The sequence below is a fragment of the Myripristis murdjan genome, chromosome 10 (genome assembly GCF_902150065.1).
Source record: "Myripristis murdjan chromosome 10, fMyrMur1.1, whole genome shotgun sequence".
In the NCBI taxonomy this organism is placed as follows: Eukaryota; Metazoa; Chordata; class Actinopteri; order Holocentriformes; family Holocentridae; genus Myripristis; species Myripristis murdjan.
The window spans coordinates 15,750,687-15,770,722 of record NC_043989.1 but is presented as its reverse complement, the minus strand read 5'-3'; the positions used below and the strand labels follow the sequence as shown (position 1 = coordinate 15,770,722).

Here is a 20,036-nt window from a genome sequence, read left to right as displayed (position 1 = left end):
GATAGCAAAGAGGAAACATTATCAGTATTGCTTCAGAAACAGACACTACAACACAACATCAAGTCATGCTTACACAAAAAACAGGCACATAGACATACATAATGAGTCTTCAGTGTTAACATTCCTGCATATTAAACCTGAGATATATGATACAAAATGATCATATGATGATAGCTGAAATGGCAGAAAGTGGAATTCAGCTCTAGTAATGACACAAGGGAGACTAAAGACGCTATTCAAACAAACTCCGTAGCAGACAAACAAGAGAACCAACGGATTACATCTAATACAATGATGAAACCAGGCATTTGGACAAGGGACATTGTTCTTCCATGTTTGCTGACAGCACATTTGTTTGAATAGCACCCTCAAGACTTGAGAACACAAGAGTGGCAAAAATAGATCCAACAGAAAGCTGTTAATATGCATTTAACTACAGTCTACAATGTAGTTTAGCTACAGTCTACAAGCATCACAACTATGCTAGCGTAATTAAAAACTAGGTACAATCAATATTTGGAGATGAAATATTCAAAAGTTGCCATGGCATCTTGTAAAAAAAATAGATGAAAACAGTGTCTTTTGTTAAGGGTCTTTTCCCAAACACTGTTTAGCAGGGAGGGTTAGATATTTGTATTGGTAAAACCTGTTTATCTTGGATAGTCAAGATAATGCTTGGAACCAGATTTGACAGTGAATGCGTGCCCCAATGCCAACGCTAATCACAACGGCTCCCAATGCTGCTTAGCAGTTGCCATGGCATCTTATTGCGCTAGCTCTAAGTAGAACTCTAATGCATATACCTTTATCATTTTCAAACCATGTCCATACAACATGGCCCTCTTTCTCAAGATGAAATCTATAAATGAATCTGAAATTCAAGAGAGTACTTCACCTTGTGCCAGCCATGTACACATACAGCACTTAGAAACACACAACATATACTTCTGACAGACATCTACAGGGATCCTAACGTCAGAGAGAACATTCCAGCAGTGGTCATTGGTTAATTAATACCTTAATGGATGGTCATGCTTATTGTGAAACTGGCAATAGCAACAACATCAGTAATGGTAAATGTACATACATCTAGCCTGACACTAAAATGACTATATCTTAAAGGATGATATCAGCAGTTTTGAAATGTGGGCCCTTTGTGTTGCTTGCTTTGATAGGAGCTAACATTTTGATTAACATGTTTGACATCTTTTTCCATTACTGAAATAGCTGGTAGACAGCAGTGTCGGCACTGTAAATGGTACTCTGATGTATTAGATATTGAGAAAAAAAAGAACATAAACACCCTGTTAAATCACAAAAAATGCCATATTTGCAGAAAATGATACAAGTGACCATGATTTTTTTTTTCCAATCCTTTAAGGTGTCATGTTGTTCCATTGAGCTAGAGTGCACAATGTGAGGGAAAGGCTCCTTTTCCAGCTCATTAGATACTATGTTAAGACATAACGAGGCAACTACTGAAAACAATGGCACCTCAGAGGTAAACAAGGTTATTTTTTGAGCTTTGCAGGGTGTTTAAGGTATATTTTAGATACACAAAATGTGAATGGCAGAGGAAACCACAAATTTCCTACCTTAACAGCCCAGTAATCAAAAAAAGATTCCAAACAATGATCTGAGATACTAAATTATATCAAGACAAGAATAACATAGGACCCACATGTCATCAACACTGGTATTGCCCTTTAAACTCATATTTCATGCAAACAGCCCTCTGTCTTTTCATTGATGCTTAACAGCTGTTTCACAAATCAAATCAAGTTCATCTTCATATATGGGCTGAGAGACATTTAACTCAAAGAAAACCAAATGTGCAAAGTAATATACTGGAAAGACAAAATCTGCTTAGCTTTTCTAAGTTATTGAGTGTACAGCTAGTCTAGGTTCATTCATAAACAAAGTATGTGTGTTAAAAAAGGTGTAGACAATAAAAAAGAGAGCAGGTAAGGGAAGAGTAAACAGCGATGAGAAGACAGAGCACACCAGCGAGGAAAAGAAAAGGGAAATCACCTGATATCTTCTTGTTGCCTCACCTTTCTGTTTGGTCACCTTTCTCACCGTCATGGCCGCCTGCCGCTTCTGATACTCAGAGATCTCAAAACCTGAAGAACACACAATATTGCATATTGGATAAATATTCCACCCCCATGTCTGTACTCCATATGCAATAGGCTGACACTGAAGCAATAAACCACAACAAGCCATCCTTTATGAAACTGCACAACAGTTGCATTATTAGGCACGATCCAAAACTTAAAGCTTTTCAAAAAAAAAAAAAATACAGAAAAGCACAAAGTGAAGATGCTTATTGCTTATTTGTAAAACCGCAATATCACAGCATTATATCATGAAGACAGACGATCAGTGTCCAATGAGACTTTTATAATCAATAACAACTGAGCAACAAAAGGTGTGCTTATGCTTTTTAGGCGCTCAATGCCCAGATGTTATTCAAAGACCAAACAATATAATTCTGGAGCAGCAGCTAAACAGTGGTTGTTGCTAAAAGGTGGTTTCTGAGCCAGACTTAAGCCCAGGTATAAGAGCTGATTTTTGGCTTGTGCATTAATTAACAGTTATGCAGTAAAAGTGATGATTTTTAACAGGGTGAATGTGACTCAGCTGACGAGCACTGAGGAAAGGAACTACTAATTTTTACAAAAACAAAACAAACCAACTCTACAATGCACAGAATTACTGTATATTAAATATTGGTTGTATTTTGGGTGGAAACTCATGTTAGGCTCTATGTTTTGTGTCAAAGTCGCCTTGTGGTGTGCTGCAGCAAATACAACGTATGACTGAAGATGCTCATTGTGAATGAAACTAATGCCTTCCAAATAGGGAGGCGCAGAGAGGTGCATGACTAACCGATTTTCTCATCCTCCTGCACCATCTTCCTCTCCTCATGGAAGGCCCTGAGCCAGCGGATCTTCTCCTCCAGCTTCTTGGCCAGAAAGATGTGGATCTCCTCGCTGTCTTTGTTGCACAATTTGAAGGCGTTCTTAACACTCACATTGAAGTCATCGTCACGCCCGTCTATGGCGTCCCGCACCTCATAGCGATCCATGTCAATGCGCCCCTTATAGTACAAGATGTCCCGGCGAATCAGATCCTGTGAGAGAGGCAGGGGTCACGTTTACTGGCGTGTGTGTGTGTGTGTGTGTGTATGCGTGTGTGCTGGGCCTTAGAGGTGTCAGCATGCAGGCATTCTTCCCTTGATATCCTGAGAATCTGTCTTATGCAACCCTCTCCATCTGCTGCCCAAACAGACGCATATAAACACCCCTCACACAAACACTCCTCATCGCAAAATTGCTCAGCACATGTTTGCCACTACGTTCGAAAAATAAATGCTAGAAATTTTAACGGAGACAATTACAAGAGTTGCTATAAACAGTGAATGTAAGCTGTATAACCACTGTGTGTTATTTTGGGCCAGTGCAGACGAGTGAGGGCTAGTGACTCAAGAGCTGTGACTAAAAAAAAAATAAAAAAAAAATCAAAAATTATAGGTTGCATTCATATTTTTCATCCCTAAATTAATTAAAGCAAGGCACCGCATGTGAAAATTGAGATTTTGGCCGGATTGCTAAATTCTGAAGTGTAGTTCTCTTTAATAGCTGAATATACAAAGCAACAATAAACACAATTTATAAACAGTCAATTCATACATTTCCATGTCAACTGCACCAGTACACCAAGGATAAATTTAACTTTATAATAAAAAATGAAACAAAACAAAACAAAACAAAACAAAACAAAACAAAACAAAACAAAACAAAACAAAACAAAACAAAACAAAATAAATAATAATAAAGCTAACATCAATATTACCTGTATGTAAAAATTATTTTAAATTACTAATATGTTACAATAACAATTATTAAATTATTTTATTTGTCATATGTTGTACATATAACTTTGACATGCTACTTCTGAAGAAAATTAGCTGGTAATTTGCAGTGGTGCTTTACCAGTCTTTTGTTATTTTACTTCTGTGGCTTTACACAGACGTATATCACTCTACATATATTCTGTAAAATTCATACATTTTTACAAATCTATCAGCAAATTATTAATATAAAAAGTTGTCTTTATTCAGCAATTATGAATTCATACTGAATGAAGGCACTTTTCTTTTCACTTATTCATGTCTGACGCTTGGCCTTAAACAGAAAGCTGAATGCCACAACACGGCCAGAGACGGGAGCTGTTGTATCAATTTCAATTTAAAAGGATTTCCAGCAACAGTGAAGTTATCAAAAGAGTGGAACTAATGAAACCTCAAGAGAGACCTTAAGAGTCACTGCAACATGACATTATTTGTAGAAATAAGATGCTGCATGACATGTCCACATGAAACAATCTGCGTCGTCGTCTATAATCTTGGCACAACATCACAACCACACTCTAATGGCAAAGGTTAAGGAAGGTAAAACGGAAAAAAAAGAAGAAATAATCTAAGCCAAACCTCTAATGAGCGTGCAGCGATGAATCTGCATCTCTGCACTGATAAGGGAGAGATGAGAGAAAAAAGAAGGAGGGCAACACGCAACACGCCACTAACGCGCCCCGAGGGCTGCCATTACACATGTTGTACTGAATCCTGGAGAATGAAGTGCGGTGCAAAGACGTGGAATTTATAATCAAGTGTGTCTTGGAGCCATCTTCTTTGAGTGGACGAGAAAAGAAAAACACAGACAAACTCATGTTAACAGCACGCAGACACATGTTATGGTCGACCAGTGCACTTTCCTGGTGCCAGAGATATTCAATGCTGATAGCCGGGGAGAGGATGAGGACGGGGGGAAGGATACGAGGACAGAAAGAAAGGGATTAAGTATGTGCGCATCTCTTGCTTTATGTTTTGCGTGTGCGTCTGTGTGTTTGTCTGCATGATTGTGCAATTACTGTTACTGTGCGCACGCGTATATCTCTGTGTGTGTGTGTGTGTGTGTCTGCACTTGTGCTGTAGAATTTAGCCAGGCGTGAACATCCTTCTGACAGGAGACCAAAGCCTTGGTGCATTAGGGCCCAAAGTATCACAGCTCCATTTTTGTGACAGGCACCGAATGTTTGGACAGGTTTCCACTTTCAGCTCATATTTTGTAATATATTTGCAGCCCTTGAGTAAGGTTGTGAGAAGTCAAATTGTCTTCTTGCAAGTTCTAAAAATATCCCCACTACTGGTACACGATGATGCACAATGTTCAAAAACAGAAGCTGAATGTGTTTGCTAGCTTATCAGCTTGTTTTCACCTGACAAAGTCTTCAGATAAAAGGCAGAAAGTGAACAAAGGAGAGAGAAAGACAGAGAGAGAAGATAGAGCGTTGACAGAGACAGACTCAGGCAAGGAGAAAGGCCTACCTTCTTACAGAGGACCAGCTGGTGATCAAAGAGGAAGAAGACTCGTTGCTGGCTGCGTCCATACGGCTGGTAGATCCATGACAACTCCCCTGTGTAGATTAGCTCAGAGCTCCTGTCCAAGATATCGTCCCCCTGGGCAGACACACATACACACACACACACACACACATATTCATTAAAATCATGAATGAGTTCACAGATACCAAAAGATACTCTTGGGCAAAAACTTGCATTGGCTCATGAGACAAAACACCAGAGTTCATACACTTTTTTTGCCATTGGTTTTCAATGAATTTTCCATAAATTTTGCAGAAACTGTTTTTACAGTTGCTTAAAAAAGGTTTGTTTTAACACTGTATATTTTCTGACAGTCACTCTACATCAAACTCAATAGAATAAATGAGTAACAAACACCTAAATAATTTTTTTTCTTATTTTTAAAAGATTCTTGTCCAAACTGAAACAACAGTATTTCTGACTGGCAAGACCATAATTAATTTTCTCACAAAAGTAAAATAGACTACTTTCAACATTCTTCACTGCACTGAGACAAAGTGATGCATGAACACGTGCAAAAGAAATCCTAAAGCAGCATGCAGACACTCCACCCTCTGTTACTATTTTTATTAGTCAGCCGACACTGCTTCAGCAAGATTTCCATGACTTTTCTCAACATTTTCCTAAATTGTATTAAAATCGACTGACATTTCCAGGTTTTCCATAACCGCCAAGCAAACGTCCCCACAGCGAATACACACAGGCATACCTCCCAGTCCAGAACAGAGGCTTGCCACTGGGCGATCTTGTCAATGTTCTCCAGCCTCCTCTTCCTCTCGTTGATCTGCTGAGTGACGTTCCGCATCACTGCCAGGGCTGCTGCCACGTAGCGATAATCACTATGGAGACAGCACACATGTTATTACTGTTAGGGTATTAGAGGCCTAAGTTACAGCCTTTGGAGACAGGCCACTCATTAAAAAAGGAGGATACAATGTTGCGGCAGTGAAAGATAGGGCGCAGCCTATTAAAGACAGGGGTCATAAACTTAAGCACACAGTAACTCAGCTGGAACACAGTCAATATTACATGCCACTACTTCATTCTAATCAGCCATTGTCTCTATCCACAGTTAATTCTGAATACTTTTGAGATGACTGCGTTTGGTTTATTCTTCAAGCTCAGGCCGCTGTGAAAGATAATGTGCATGTGCGTGTGTGTGTGAGAGAGAGAGAGTGCAGGCCTCTGTCTGGCAGATTCTCCACAACTCCTAACACTCAAACACTGTGATCTGGCAGGCCCAGTTGGGTGAGCTGGCACCTGTCCCTCTCTGGCTGGGAACGTGTGGTTTGTAAATGACCTGGAGCTGGCTGAGACACATTGACTCACTCACTCACACCGTGTTTCTGCGGGTTTGCACAGGCGTGAGTTTGCAAACATCTGGATGCACATGTATGTGTACGTGCATGACGTCGTATACGTGCACGTGCATTGTGTACTCTGCTTCTGTGCTGTGCATTCAATATGTCGATTGTTATTCTGTGTTTGCACTCACCTATAGTCGAGATCATACTTGATCTGTAATGCACTTATGATGTTACAAAACTAATATGATCTGTTCAATGATTACAGTATCAGAACAGAAATTTCTGTTGCAATTTTGATTCCCTGATTAAATGTTTTCCTGTCAATAACGTCACAGAGAGCTAGTAAAAAATGCGGGGAAGATATTTGTTTTAATTCATGCATGTATTATGACTTCATCAGTAGAATAAATCCAGTCTTGCAACAGCTGTATAACAACGCAAAATGTCTGCTATTAAGATAAATGAAGTTCATCAAACACTTACACATTTGACAAATTAAGTAAGATCCTGGCCTAAGCATACAGTACCTGTGCTCCTGCGCAGTGTATTTGAGAAGCTCTGCCAGCTGGAGTGGATATTTGCAGATTTTCTGGACGGGGGTAAGCAGGAAGCCATCTATGGCAATGTCAATCATTTGCTGGAGGAGGCGACAGGCCTCAAAGAAGTGCTGGTACCTGCCATCCCTCATCAGCTTGCTCAGCTCCATGCAGGCATCCAAATGGTTGTTACAGTACTCTGAATAGATCCAGAAACCATCTTGCTGTGGGATGAAGAAGCACAGAGGGGCATGATCAGACAGCAAAGAAGCGAGATGTCATGAATCTTCTTTTGATGCCAATGCCGACAGTATGCATGTGTCTATTCAGTTCTTTAATCACAATTTTATTTCAAAGTAGGTTGAGCAAAAAGAAAATCCTCTGAAATTAATGACATATAATTTTATACAATATCAATGCGGAACATGGTTATGGTGTGTATTAAGTCACAGGTGTATGAGTATTATTTGCTTATATGTGTGTAGCTATGTATGTTCAAGTGCTCTCAGAGGTATCTACTCATATTTTTTTTTTTTAAATATATACAAATAACTAGTCATTTAACACATTTTTGCAGTAACTTGGTGGTAGCTTAACTAAATTCAAATTTGGAAAGTGCTTTAAGAATGTCAGTATTACTATTATTTTCCTCACTTATTGAATTACTGAGCATGCTATTCATTTTTTCATTTAATTGACATAAAACAGAAATGTAATAATCCTTCAACCTTTTTCTCCTGAAAATAACACAAACTGACTTGTTTGGTTTGGGTTTAGGCCCAGACTGTAGTCTCTGGTTGATAGGTGTCTGAGTGAAAAAGGACAATCTATAACCATAAAATTCAGCTTTCATTGTACTCCTTCATGTAATGAACCCAAAGGCTTGTTGTTTTTTTTTCTGTTTTGCATTTAATATTGCAGGTAACAGAGTGAACATTCCTTGTATTTCATGTCAAATCCTAATCAATGGTATTGCTGTACAGTTTAACTGCTTCTAATGTGAAGTAAATTTTAGCCTCTGAAACTAGAGCTTCACAGGATCCTGTCCATTACTGAGTGTGTGTCTATTTAAACTCACGTGTTCTAGGAAGCAGGGTCCGATCTCAGAGAGGTGGGGCTCCTCTGTGTTGTACTGTTTCTCCAAATCTCTAACAAAGCCCATCTGGAAGCGGTAGATGTCCTCAATGTTCCCAAAAATCACCTTCAGCTGGTCGTCATTGAACATGTCCACACGCTTCCTGCACTGGCGCAGGTACCCCTGCAACAAACAGGTTACAACTATGGTAATCCAAAGATGACAGAATGCACGGGTGCCAAAACCTTTTCACACACAGTGCAAGGTACTGAAATGTCACGTGGCTGGACGACCGCAGGCCAGAAAATGCAACAGCAAGGAAGGAAGGTGGCATTAGCGGCTTAGGTCTCATGTGATCATATTTTGCATTAAGCAAATGATGCCAAATCACAACTCAAATATAATTAAATTGTATAAAAACAGAGTATTACTCAGTAAATCCCTTTTCTGAGCCCAAAACAATTTTGTGGCGACCTATCTTTGGCCCCAATTTTGCAGTCACATTCTGCTGTTAATTAAAGTTCTGCGCCCTGAAACTTTGGCACAGTGGCAGCCAGTTTTGCTGCAAGAGGTCAGTCTTTGCTATTTCACACTCCAACACCCAGAATTCCCTCTGCTGGCCTCTGCTGATGTTAGTTAAGTGCAAGTGAAAAAAAAAAAAAAAAAAAACATACATATGCTCAACCTTTTTGTTTTGCTTATTGAACTCAACTTTATCCCAAATTGTCATGATGAAAGCTGTGATTCATGAAGTTTGGGTCCACAGAGGTTTAAGCAAAATTTAAAAAAGAAAAACAACAAAATGGTAATTCATAGCATGAATAGCATTTCAGAAACAACTGCTCCATTTTTTAAACCAGAGACTAAATAAATTCATGTGACTCTCTCCTCTTATGATTCCACAGTACAAAGACTGATTTTGGTGAAAAGCTAGTAAATAGTTTTGCGACATTCCTTCCAGTGATAACAGTATAATAAATTGCAAAGTAGCAGTTTATGCATTCAAACGCCATGTAATAAGTAGCAGTGTGCAAATGGCAGTTGCATGACACGCTCTTTTTAATAACACAAATAAAGTAACCACCTTTGTAACTGGTTGGTCAGGTAAATCTATGACTGGAAATCAAACAATCTCAATTCATCACTTCATATTAAAGGCGTAGGTTGGATTTTATAAGGTACCTATCCATACTCAGTGTTTAAGCGTACACTGTAAGTAATATGTAGGTAATACACAGGTATACACAGTGTATTATTCCTATGCATAATCTGGTCTAATCCTTTAACACCATACTAAAGTTATAATTCTGTTAATGCTTTAGCTGAATCTATAAAATAGTATTTGTTTCTAGAAAAGTAATTGCCAATGCTCTCTCTGCCTATTAGTTTTGATACATACAATTTAAGACTAGTAAAACATTTCTGTTGCTGTTCTCACACAAAACACATAATATGATAATGTCATTCCCCCAAGCATTTCCAGCAGAGATGATGGCTTGATCTTTGATTGTGTCATATTCACACCGATAAAACTATGATGCACTATTTATACAAACATCTGCTTCCATTATAATCCATGCATGTGCTACTGCAGACAAGTACACATACATTACTAGCCTACATGTATCTGCATGGCAACAGTACACTGCAAAACCAGGCCTGTACATAATAAGTGATACAAATTGTGACCGAAGCATTTACACAGAATGAGAAAAAAGCTATACTAGCTCAGTTTTGCAAATTCAGAATCCAATTATAAGTCAATACATAGGCATACTGCTACTATTCATCTTTTTAAGCTGTATACTACAACCACCACTACAGCAACTACTACTACAACCACTATAACGACGACTAATAATAATCATCATTTTATTATTTAAAATGACCATCATAATTTTCCTTTTTAAAAAGTGCTATAAAACCTATACCTTTGCTTTCCACTAAAACTGATGTCATAGTGGGTTCATGTACCACTGGCACAAAAGAGTTTTGTTCATTTTCATTTAGATGTAAATTCTAGAGATGGACAAGCTCGCTCCCAGTGCGGCTACTGTCACTGCTGTGTACAGTTGAGGCCCTGTGAATTCATATCTGTGCTTTTGGACGATGTTTTGGGTTTGAAAATATGAGAAAAAAATACGTCTGGAGTGAGAGTGTGTGATCAGAGTCATTTTGAGTGTGTTTCACACTGAAAGCACGAGAGATGGCAGCCCTAGCCTAGCATCAGATTGTACCAGACCCGTCTCTCCTATGCCTCACTTCCTTCACCATTTACCTTGCCTGCTGTCTACTGCAGTGTGACTTTAAAGCATGCTTTGGGACAGCAGTGCATGTGTGTGTGTGTGTGTGTGTGTGTGTGCATGTGTGCTGGCATGTGCACGTGCATGTGCTGAGTACCTCACAGATGTCCTTGAGGTGTTTGATGTAGTGTCTCTCTGTGCTCATGATCTCGTTAATGACGTTGGCTCTCATCTGGTCGCGGTTCTGGAGGGGCGAGCCCAGACACAGGCAGTCATTGGTCGGGTCCAGGTGGCCGTTCTGCACCTCACTGGTCCCTTCAGCCGGCTCCACCCCTCCATCCTCCTGGTTCACCCACAGCTGAGGATGGCAACAAACATACACCCATGCGCCCACACACACACACACACACACACAAATACATCCGCACGCACATATGCCAACATCACACACACATGCACACACCGACACACACACTTGAGTGAGAAATGGACACCGTTAAATATAAATATTTAATAAAATATTCACGACTGTGCAATACTTTAACTTCATCCGCCCCCACCATAGTATATGTGAAAATCTATAGTTAGGTATTCACACCACAAAATCTTTGCCATCTATCTAGCAGGCTACTACTTACTCTTTGTAATAGCCAATCTGAGTATGAATGCACAGAGTACACATGCACTCACCCACTCACCCACACACACACACACACACACACACACACTTATACACACTCACACAGAGCCCCATCTGATGAAGGGTGCTGGTCGTTTGGACAGTGAGTGAGGCTCTTGGTCCAGCATGTCAAAAAGGTGAGGGACATACTGCCAAACACCCCAGAGTATAAAAAAGCCTCTGTCTGGGACTGGTGCCCAGAGGATAGTCAGTGCCCAACTTCTGCCAAATCAGTACCCAGAAAGCTCCCCACTACACGTGTGTGTGTGCATGCACTCACACACAACTTCACATTTTTCTCCTGTATGCACAAACACGCCCACGGATACACCAACACCCACGCAGACCTTCATACATAAGGTATTCCAATCTCACTCATAGAAAGGGCTAAGTGAGCGTGGTTTCAGATGCCTTGCAGCCAACACCTCATGACACACAGTTTGCCAAGAGAACATCAAAGAACCGACGGGTAGAATGCCAAACACAAGATGAGAAATGCAGTGCCACAGACAAGCAGAGTGACGGGTGGGAGAGCACTGACTGCAGACGAGGACTAGTAGCGCAGCATTAAGACTAAGAAATAGTCAGAGTCAATAGTAAATGGAGTAGAGCACTGAAAAAAGGACCCATATTTAAAATAGAAATATCCACGAATGTAAATAAGAGTAATCATTTCAAAATACAGCAATATAAAAATGCATATCTATGAATTTGAGTGTACAAGACGTTTAAGAAGATCTTTACTTTTGACTCATCCGTTCTGCCTTTCTATCGGCCCCATAGAGTATGATGTGCAAAGGTTATGGGAACGGTAATGTCTGATAATGCTGGGGGTACGTTGCGTGGACAGACTGGAGCGGGCGGGCGGGCGGGTGGGCTGAATGGGTGGATGAAGCTGGGAAACGCACCTTTGACGTGGTGTTTTGGAACCGTGGAGTTGCTATGGGGTTGATATAGAAAACCTGTTTTGTTTGGGGCTGAGGAGGGTGGGGTTCCACCTTGGGGAGAGAGAATGACAGAACAGAAAGACACTTTTTGGTTGACAGTCAGTCAGCCTGTCTGCCCTGCCCTCTCAGGAGTGGATATGGAGGGGTGGACGGGTGGAAAATGGCCATGGGGAGTGTCTGGGGAGTGCTGTGCTGTGGAAAGCCTCTGCCTACCACGAGGAGCCTACTGCTTCAGTCTTTGAGTCTTCATCTGCCATGTGAGAGGAGTATGGAATAACACAACGGCATCAGACCTCTGTACTAACACACTGTTGGCCTCAATTGAGCTCAGATACAGGTTAGATTACATAAACATGGTGTAAAGTGAGGACCTGTTCTGTATATTCAAGTGGCTTTCAAGGGTAGGAGTCGGAGGCACTGCCAAACTAAAAAAAGGGCTCATCAGCATTCTTTGTTTTGTCCTCCCAGAGCACCAGATAGAGGCACTTATCTAGCTGTTGTCTGATCTCTTGTGTGCCATGTATTATTAAAGTGAGGCGTTATTCAACTGTGTGTGTTTGCGTGTGCGATGGGGTGGGCAAACATGTGGATGTTGCTGTGTGTCTGAGCGTGTGCCGTTGTTTATTGTGTGCTTTTTTTTGTGTGTGTATGAGAAAGGAGCCAGAGAGCACTTGTGCATATGCAGCTTTGTGCGTGCGCGTATCTGTTTGCTCGTCTGCATACGTTCGTGTGCCTGCATTTTTGTGGGTGTGTGGGTGAGTGTTGTGTCTATTGTGAGTGGCCAGCTGTGGCTTGAGCTAACTCACCCGTACAAAGCTGGCAGGGAACCATCCTTCCTCCTCGTCGATCTGGCCCCACCACCAGTCCTTGTTGGAGGCGTCCAGCACCTTTATGACGTCACCAGCCTTAAACGCCAACTCCCGATCCGCCATAGTCACATGGTCCCATACCGCCTCAGCGCTGACGATTGAACCTCCGCTTATCAACTGGAGAAATTAGAGGGAAAGACAGAGACATTTTATGCTATATTCAAACTGCATGAGGTCACTGTTGTGAGAGGGCCACTGAAATAGCATCAGCAGTGTTACAGACACTGACCAGGTTGTAAATATGGATCTATGTGATGGCAAAACATCATCTTAATTGAATTTGGGGGTGATTGTAATACAGTGCTCCCCCACTTGGCCTCATTTTGTGTGAATCCCTGTTCTTAAACCCACTCAGATTACTAATGGATGCAAATACACACCCTCAAAGCTAGGGTCCATTAGCCGCTTAGGAACTGCAAATAAAACAACACAATAGCTTACACATTAGTCTACAGCACAACACAACAAAACACAACAACACAAAAACGCAAAACCATTAGTGGAGGATGAAATAACACAGCGTTCAGAAGCACAGCACCAGTCTCCGCGCAGGGATGATAATTGGCCCATTATGACATTAGAATAATTACATGTGTTAATGTAATATAAATGTTCAGGAGCAAACAAATGTGAGGGGATAATCTCCCTTCTCTCATGCTGTCACCAGAGCTTGTTATTCTATCTGCAGCACAGTCTTTAACAAAACATAGAAGGATGACTCATCAAATCTTTTCTATTGATTTTATCATCATGAATAAATAATGTGGACGTTATGCGATGCTCAAAATAAATGTTCAGAAAGTGTAAAATTGTGCGCAAATATGAGAGCAGAGTCTGCACTATGCGCACGCATTTGGGAGTGTATGAAAATGTGCTCTTGCTAGGTGATCGGTATTCTTAAGAGGAGCTTTGGAGAGGGTAAAGGTTATTCTCATTAAAAGACCACAGACAGTGGAGAATGTTCCTGAGAGAGACACCATCCATCTACAAAACAGCACCGCTATCCATCACACTGAGGAATAGCTTTGTCACCTTGACACTGCCATGCACACGTGCACACACATACGCACACACTCAGGCAAACTTTCAACCTTTGAACCATGTGAGCATCTGTGGCACAGCTCCAACTGTTTGTTCCAATTGTTCTCTCCAAAGTGGTGTTCATCAGCATTCTCCAGTCCAGAGCTAACCATGCATCCAGTCCCCGGGGCTGTGGGCTGAGCAGCCAGCTCTAACCAAGCCTGACAGGAGCTGCTTAGTCTCTAGGTATAGAGCTACCAAAGGCCTGGAGACAGGGATGTGACATAGATGAACTTGGAATTAGTTGTTTACTTGCATTATGGCTCTGCATAATGATATAGGATTATATTTTTTCCCCTCTTTTTTGTTAGCTCAAACAGATGCTAGCTTTTCCTCTTAAGTCAAATCATTTACATTTGCTTATCCATGAAGAAACCAAATCCCTGGATGAGCGCACCTTTTGAAAAGCACCTGATCATTACAGGGCCTATTGTACACAAATGCAACTGTACCTATGTGCTGATGCGGTATGTTTGTGAGTGTGTTCCAGCGAGATAAATACTTGTGTGTGAGTGTTGCTAATCCAAGTCCCATGAGGCTCTAAGCTTCCAACCACAGCAGCTACATCACCCCCTAAACCTGTGGACAAGCCCACTGTCCTGATGGGTTGCTGAGACAGCTATGGGGATATAAGCCAATCAGGGCAGAGGAGTGAATGTGGGAAGGGACATCCATGCCTGGAAGGGAAAGAACAGCCGTTGTCACGGCGACAGATGAGGATGCTCCACTGGTATTGACAAGATGATGGGCTGAAACAAGGACACTTTGAGATACATCAGAATATTCAAAAATAGGGGTTATCCATGTGTGTATGTGTGTGTGTGTAGGTATACATGCATGGGATGCATGTGTATTGACCATTGCATGACTAATGTAATCACCAAGTTATTAAATATTACCATGACAAACCAATGACATCCATGAATTCACTGAAAGTGAAATGATACAAGGTGTAGACCTCTTTATGCAGGTTTTAGATTAAAGGTGAGCTACTAGATGTCATTGAGTAGGTTGATTCAATCAGGTATCATATCGCATTGGGCTTGGAGGCTGGGATAACAATAGCTATATCTCAGACCTCTCCACTACAGGGAGAGAGGAGGATTACCGCAAAAACATGTGTCACGCTGCCATGGAAACAGGACCGATGAATAGTGCTCAAATGCGCTGGGGTCAATTCATTGTTGATTCAGGAACAGGCTTTTGATTTGAATCTTTTTTTAAAAAAACAGATGAATAGTTTAAAACATGCAAGAACAACAAGTGTTACCCAAAGCAGTTTCACCCGGCCATCCACACCCGACACCGGAACCTCCGCCAGCAACACAACACACACCACACAGGAGCTTTGGCACTTGGTCAGTCTTGCTTCTCTCTCCCCCACTGTAATATCTGCTTGCCGTAATCCTCCCCTTTTCCCCAACCCCTCTGCCTCCCAGTATCACTCCATTTTCAGCCCCATTCACTCCAAGCACAATCTTCTCAGTCCCCATCAATCTGCTGTAATATAGGTGACAGACAAGGAGAGAAGGAGAGAGAGAGAGAAAGAGGGAGAGAGAGAGATCCATTCACAGCCAGTGTTCCTCCCTGCTCATTTCTCTCCTTCCCTCGCCCCTCCATCTTCCTAGCGAGATCAGCACTGGCCTCACAAATAGGCCTACATTGCATCTTTTTCCCCCCTCTACATGTCTGAATAAATTAAAAGCATTACATAATCAATCTTTCCAATTCCTGCCTTGGCACAGCTTGATATCTAAGTTGATCAAAGGAAATACAGTACACAATACACATACACACACACACATACACACACACACACACACACATATATATACACAGAGGAATCTGCCACGACACACTCTTCATTACCTGTGTGTCTACCAGTTGTAATGACCTGTGTCATCGTCATGGTTACAATGCAGTTACGACATCAAAGATCAAAGGGTGAAACAGCCGTCTTTAAACCGCAAAATCTGTATTTGGGTCAATGCAAATGAATGCAGAGAAACCTATCTCTTCACATAGCTGTATATGACAATGCTTTCCTTTTCATGTTCAAACACAGCAAGGAACAACTACATAGAAATATGTAAGAAACAGATGCTGATTCCCTAATATCATCTTTGCACCACAACATATCAGCATTCACTGCACTGGCAGCTCCACTGCATTCCAACATCCTCCTCTATCTATCCATAGCACAGCTGCACCAAAGCACCCACAGCATCTCTGAGCAAACACACACGCCTTTAGCCAGGCTTACCATGTTTGTGGCATGTAACTGTTCAGAGAGCGTATGCATGGAGAAGTCCGGTTCATACAATCATGATAATCAAATCCGTTTGGAGGAGGTCGAGGTGACGGTCCTTCGTGAGAGCTGAGCCTGGGATGTCAAGTAACAAGGTGCTGTATTCCAGAAAGAAGCCTCTCTTTCCGACGCACCGAGTGAGTCTCGCGGTTCGTCCTCTCCGTGTCTGCCAACCCTGTTATGTAATACACTTATGCCCTGAGTCTGGGAGCCAATCAAAGATGCTCTGCCTAAAACCGGTAAGAAAGATACACACATCCACACACACAATGTTGTCTCGCTCACACACACCGTCCACACATTGACACTTCTGGCTCCACAGCATTTAACAGAACTCTATTAGGAGGCACCTGCCTTGGGGGGATTATTTCAAATGTGTGAACACTAGGGACGCATGCAGGACTCAGCTTCAAAAAGGAACTACAGATAACACCCACACAGACTATCCCACATACATATGCAGATGCACACACACACACACACACACACACACACACTCAGAAGCACACAGACCACATATGAACACACATTAGTAAGCAGCACTCTGTTATTGCTGCTAGTCAACTGAGTGATAAACATAGCCAATGCAATATACTACATTATGATGATATGTTTACAGTCCTATTGGGGGTCCCTGTTGGGACAGATGTTTGTGTGCTGTGCCACAGCGATGAAAACACGCACATGGGCCCACATGCTGCCACATGTGATGGAGGTATCTCTGTTCATAATACATGGCTGCCACATATTTCTTACTGCACGTATAGTACAGCAGTTACCACTTAACCAGACACACATACACACACGCAAATGTACACACATGCACACAAACACACAGAGACAGAGCACTTAGCCTTGAGTGTGAGAGAGCACATATCTTCAAAACCTAGTCAGGCTACCAGCCCTATTAATAGGACTGCATGGACAGCTCTGGGACAGGCTTTTAGCATATCTATTTCTGACATTCATTCAACATTCATGACACCTGCCTCCAATCCTTTATTAGATTATGACACTGCATGTGGGAAAAATGGAGAAAGGCTCTTTCTCTTTTCCTTTTGACATGTCTTTTCACTTGCAGGATTTTCCATCTGTTTAAAAAATATGCACATAAATGAAAAATTCATTTGGCACTAGCCTATTTAGCAACCAAGGGTAATACTGTGTGGGCTTCAAAAGCAGGTGCACACTGAAATGTTGCAAGTGGGAGAATACTGAATATTGTGAGCTATGAAATGGGAGCTGAGTGTAGCTGCATCTAAAATGGGGGAAACCTGGAGTGATGGAGGCCCTCCTCTATTAGGCCTAGCCCTGCCTGCTATTGGTTATACTGTTCAGTGAGAGATTACGGTGATCCTTGGTGTCTTTGATCCTAAACCGTGAGCACAAACCCCTCCATTGCACCACTATTCGCTACTAAATATCGCATTCACTTCACTGGAGAGATTTACAGCTGCCCAGGCATTAGCTGTGATACTGTGGGTGCTGTGGTTTCAATTTCTCATCACAGAAAAACAAGTCCTGACGCAGCAGGATTGTCGGGATTCAAAAAACCCATCAGATTCATTTTGCCTAAAAATTGCACAAAAATACAACAAAATTAACCCATGCGCAAAACTGACATAATACAACATGGAGGAGAGAGGGAGATCGACGTAGGGGGGACATATTTATATGTGAGGGATATGAATTCCCAGTCACCACAAAAGGTAAGAAACACCACAGATCTGTATCCGCACAACTACGACCACCACCAGACACCACTAGCTGTCACAAACGTTGAGAAGACACAAGACATAACGAAGGATTCGGGGGGAGGGAGAGGTAACAGAAATACATTATGTTGTACCAACGTCATTCATTTCAACGCGTAGCCGTGATGGAGCGCCGGGTGTCCCCGCTCTCGACCAACGCGCACTCCCTTTCTCTCCTCTCCTGTGTGAAACTGTGGTGCGCTGCCAACCGGGGCCCAAGCGCCGATCCATTAACGAGTACCGAGGATGAACATCAACAGCACGTTCACAAGCACCAGAACCGCGATCACCGTAAACACCGCGCACGTCTGGACGTCCAAGGCCATGGCGCAGCGCTGCGGGCCGATGCTGAGATGCGCTCTCAGTGAGTGGCGGTACTCAGCTTTCCATCTAGACGCGTAATAGCGGCCCAGATATCCACCATTACAGTAAGGCAAGAAATGGAAAAAAAATGTATATGCCTCTACGCCTCTTCACACTACGCGTTGTACACCATAAAGGCACGGCAACAGATGCATCATCCTCACCATCATCATCATCATCAGTCTGCACCGCGATTTCTCCTCGCTAGTCAACACCCGCCGGTGCTCGTCTCTTCCCCTAAACCGACCGACTCTCAGGCCAATAGATTCTCAAAGCACACAACAGAGAGGCTGTGCGCAGGCTGTTCGCTGCTGCCGAGCCTGCCTTCCGGTGAGTAGGGACCAGGGAGATCGGCTGTGAGGCTGAGAGGCGGTCCTGCATGAATACTGATCAGCGCTCCGCTGCTAGACTGCCGGCATCAGCCATCACCAAGAGTCGGGGGAGGGGCACAATCTGCCCCTCGATGAGTATATCGACCACAGAGGCCAGAATCATAACCTCATTCATCCCTCACCCCGTCTAAAAATATCACCATGCCATGGTGATTTATCATTTATCATTAACAACCAGTGATGAAAGAGGATAAATGTCAGAATAATGTAATGCGCTTTCCTCAAAGTGATCACGATCCTATAATTTAATTGGCATAATGTCAGCCCTTTCTGCCAATTTCTCTGTGGCCAAGCATCGATATAATCTCTCTGATAATCAACCAAATCCACAGTTTATTATCTCTGCTACAGGGCTCCACACAAACACCTAAGGGGCAGCAAGGACTTAAAAGTGCCATATTACAGGAAATCAAAATTTCCTCTATTTATTTACTTGCAAAAGAAAGTGATGTCCAGTGAAAACATGATCATTTCGTTCAAGTGGTTGAAAAAAACTGCCCTTTTCAACCAGTAGTTTCCACACTAATTCGGATAAATGCATCACATATTGCCTATAGCTCCCTTTGAAGAATTTCGTAAATCTCTCCATTCAGGCTTGTTTGCAGCATTTTAAGTAATACACCTTGGAAAGCCTCCTCTTAGAAGGTGTGCCTTGACTGAAATAGATCCAGTGATCTCTGACAATCAGGATCCAATATTTTGACTGTTCCTTTTGTCCTTCAAATTCATTCAATTCCACAAATTCAGTTAAACATTTAACAAGACTACATTTGCAAAACACTATGAAGAACATTTTGTTATCCTGAGCTGGAAACAAATTCAGGAAAGCTGATTAATATGGGACCTAAGTGAATATAGTTTCAGTCGCTGCAATTATGTAAACCCTGTAAGCACCTAAAAAGTGCAAACACGCCTGTTTGATTTTACTTTCCGACAAGTAGCCCAATTGAGCAATACAGCCCATTCAGCTTCCAAGAAATGCACATGAAAGGTAATCAAAACAAAATTCATCTATTCTGTTGAATCTCAAATGA

The 20,036-nt window shown here is 41.9% G+C and overlaps 1 protein-coding gene across 7 annotated transcripts in view; it reads right to left on the bottom strand.

Annotated features, from left to right (window-relative positions):
* Positions 1-20,036, bottom strand: part of arhgef9a (Cdc42 guanine nucleotide exchange factor (GEF) 9a) — a 43,777-nt gene that overhangs the window by 1,888 nt on the left and 21,853 nt on the right. For 2 of the 7 annotated variants that reach the window (XM_030061701.1, XM_030061704.1), the window contains 9 exons: positions 13,043-13,222; positions 12,198-12,287; positions 10,768-10,968; positions 8,371-8,550; positions 7,284-7,516; positions 6,159-6,288; positions 5,393-5,524; positions 2,893-3,136; positions 2,055-2,123 (listed from right to left, as the gene is read on the bottom strand). In XM_030061701.1, coding sequence (XP_029917561.1) covers positions 2,055-2,123; positions 2,893-3,136; positions 5,393-5,524; positions 6,159-6,288; positions 7,284-7,516; positions 8,371-8,550; positions 10,768-10,968; positions 12,198-12,287; positions 13,043-13,222 — 1,459 coding nt within the window. Of the gene's footprint in view, positions 1-2,031; positions 2,124-2,892; positions 3,137-5,392; positions 5,525-6,158; positions 6,289-7,283; positions 7,517-8,370; positions 8,551-10,767; positions 10,969-12,197; positions 12,288-13,042; positions 13,223-16,448; positions 16,607-18,346; positions 18,419-18,774; positions 19,005-20,036 lie in introns of those variants that run through there. The other 5 variants (XM_030061707.1, XM_030061705.1, XM_030061706.1 and 2 more) reach the window with 5 other exon arrangements.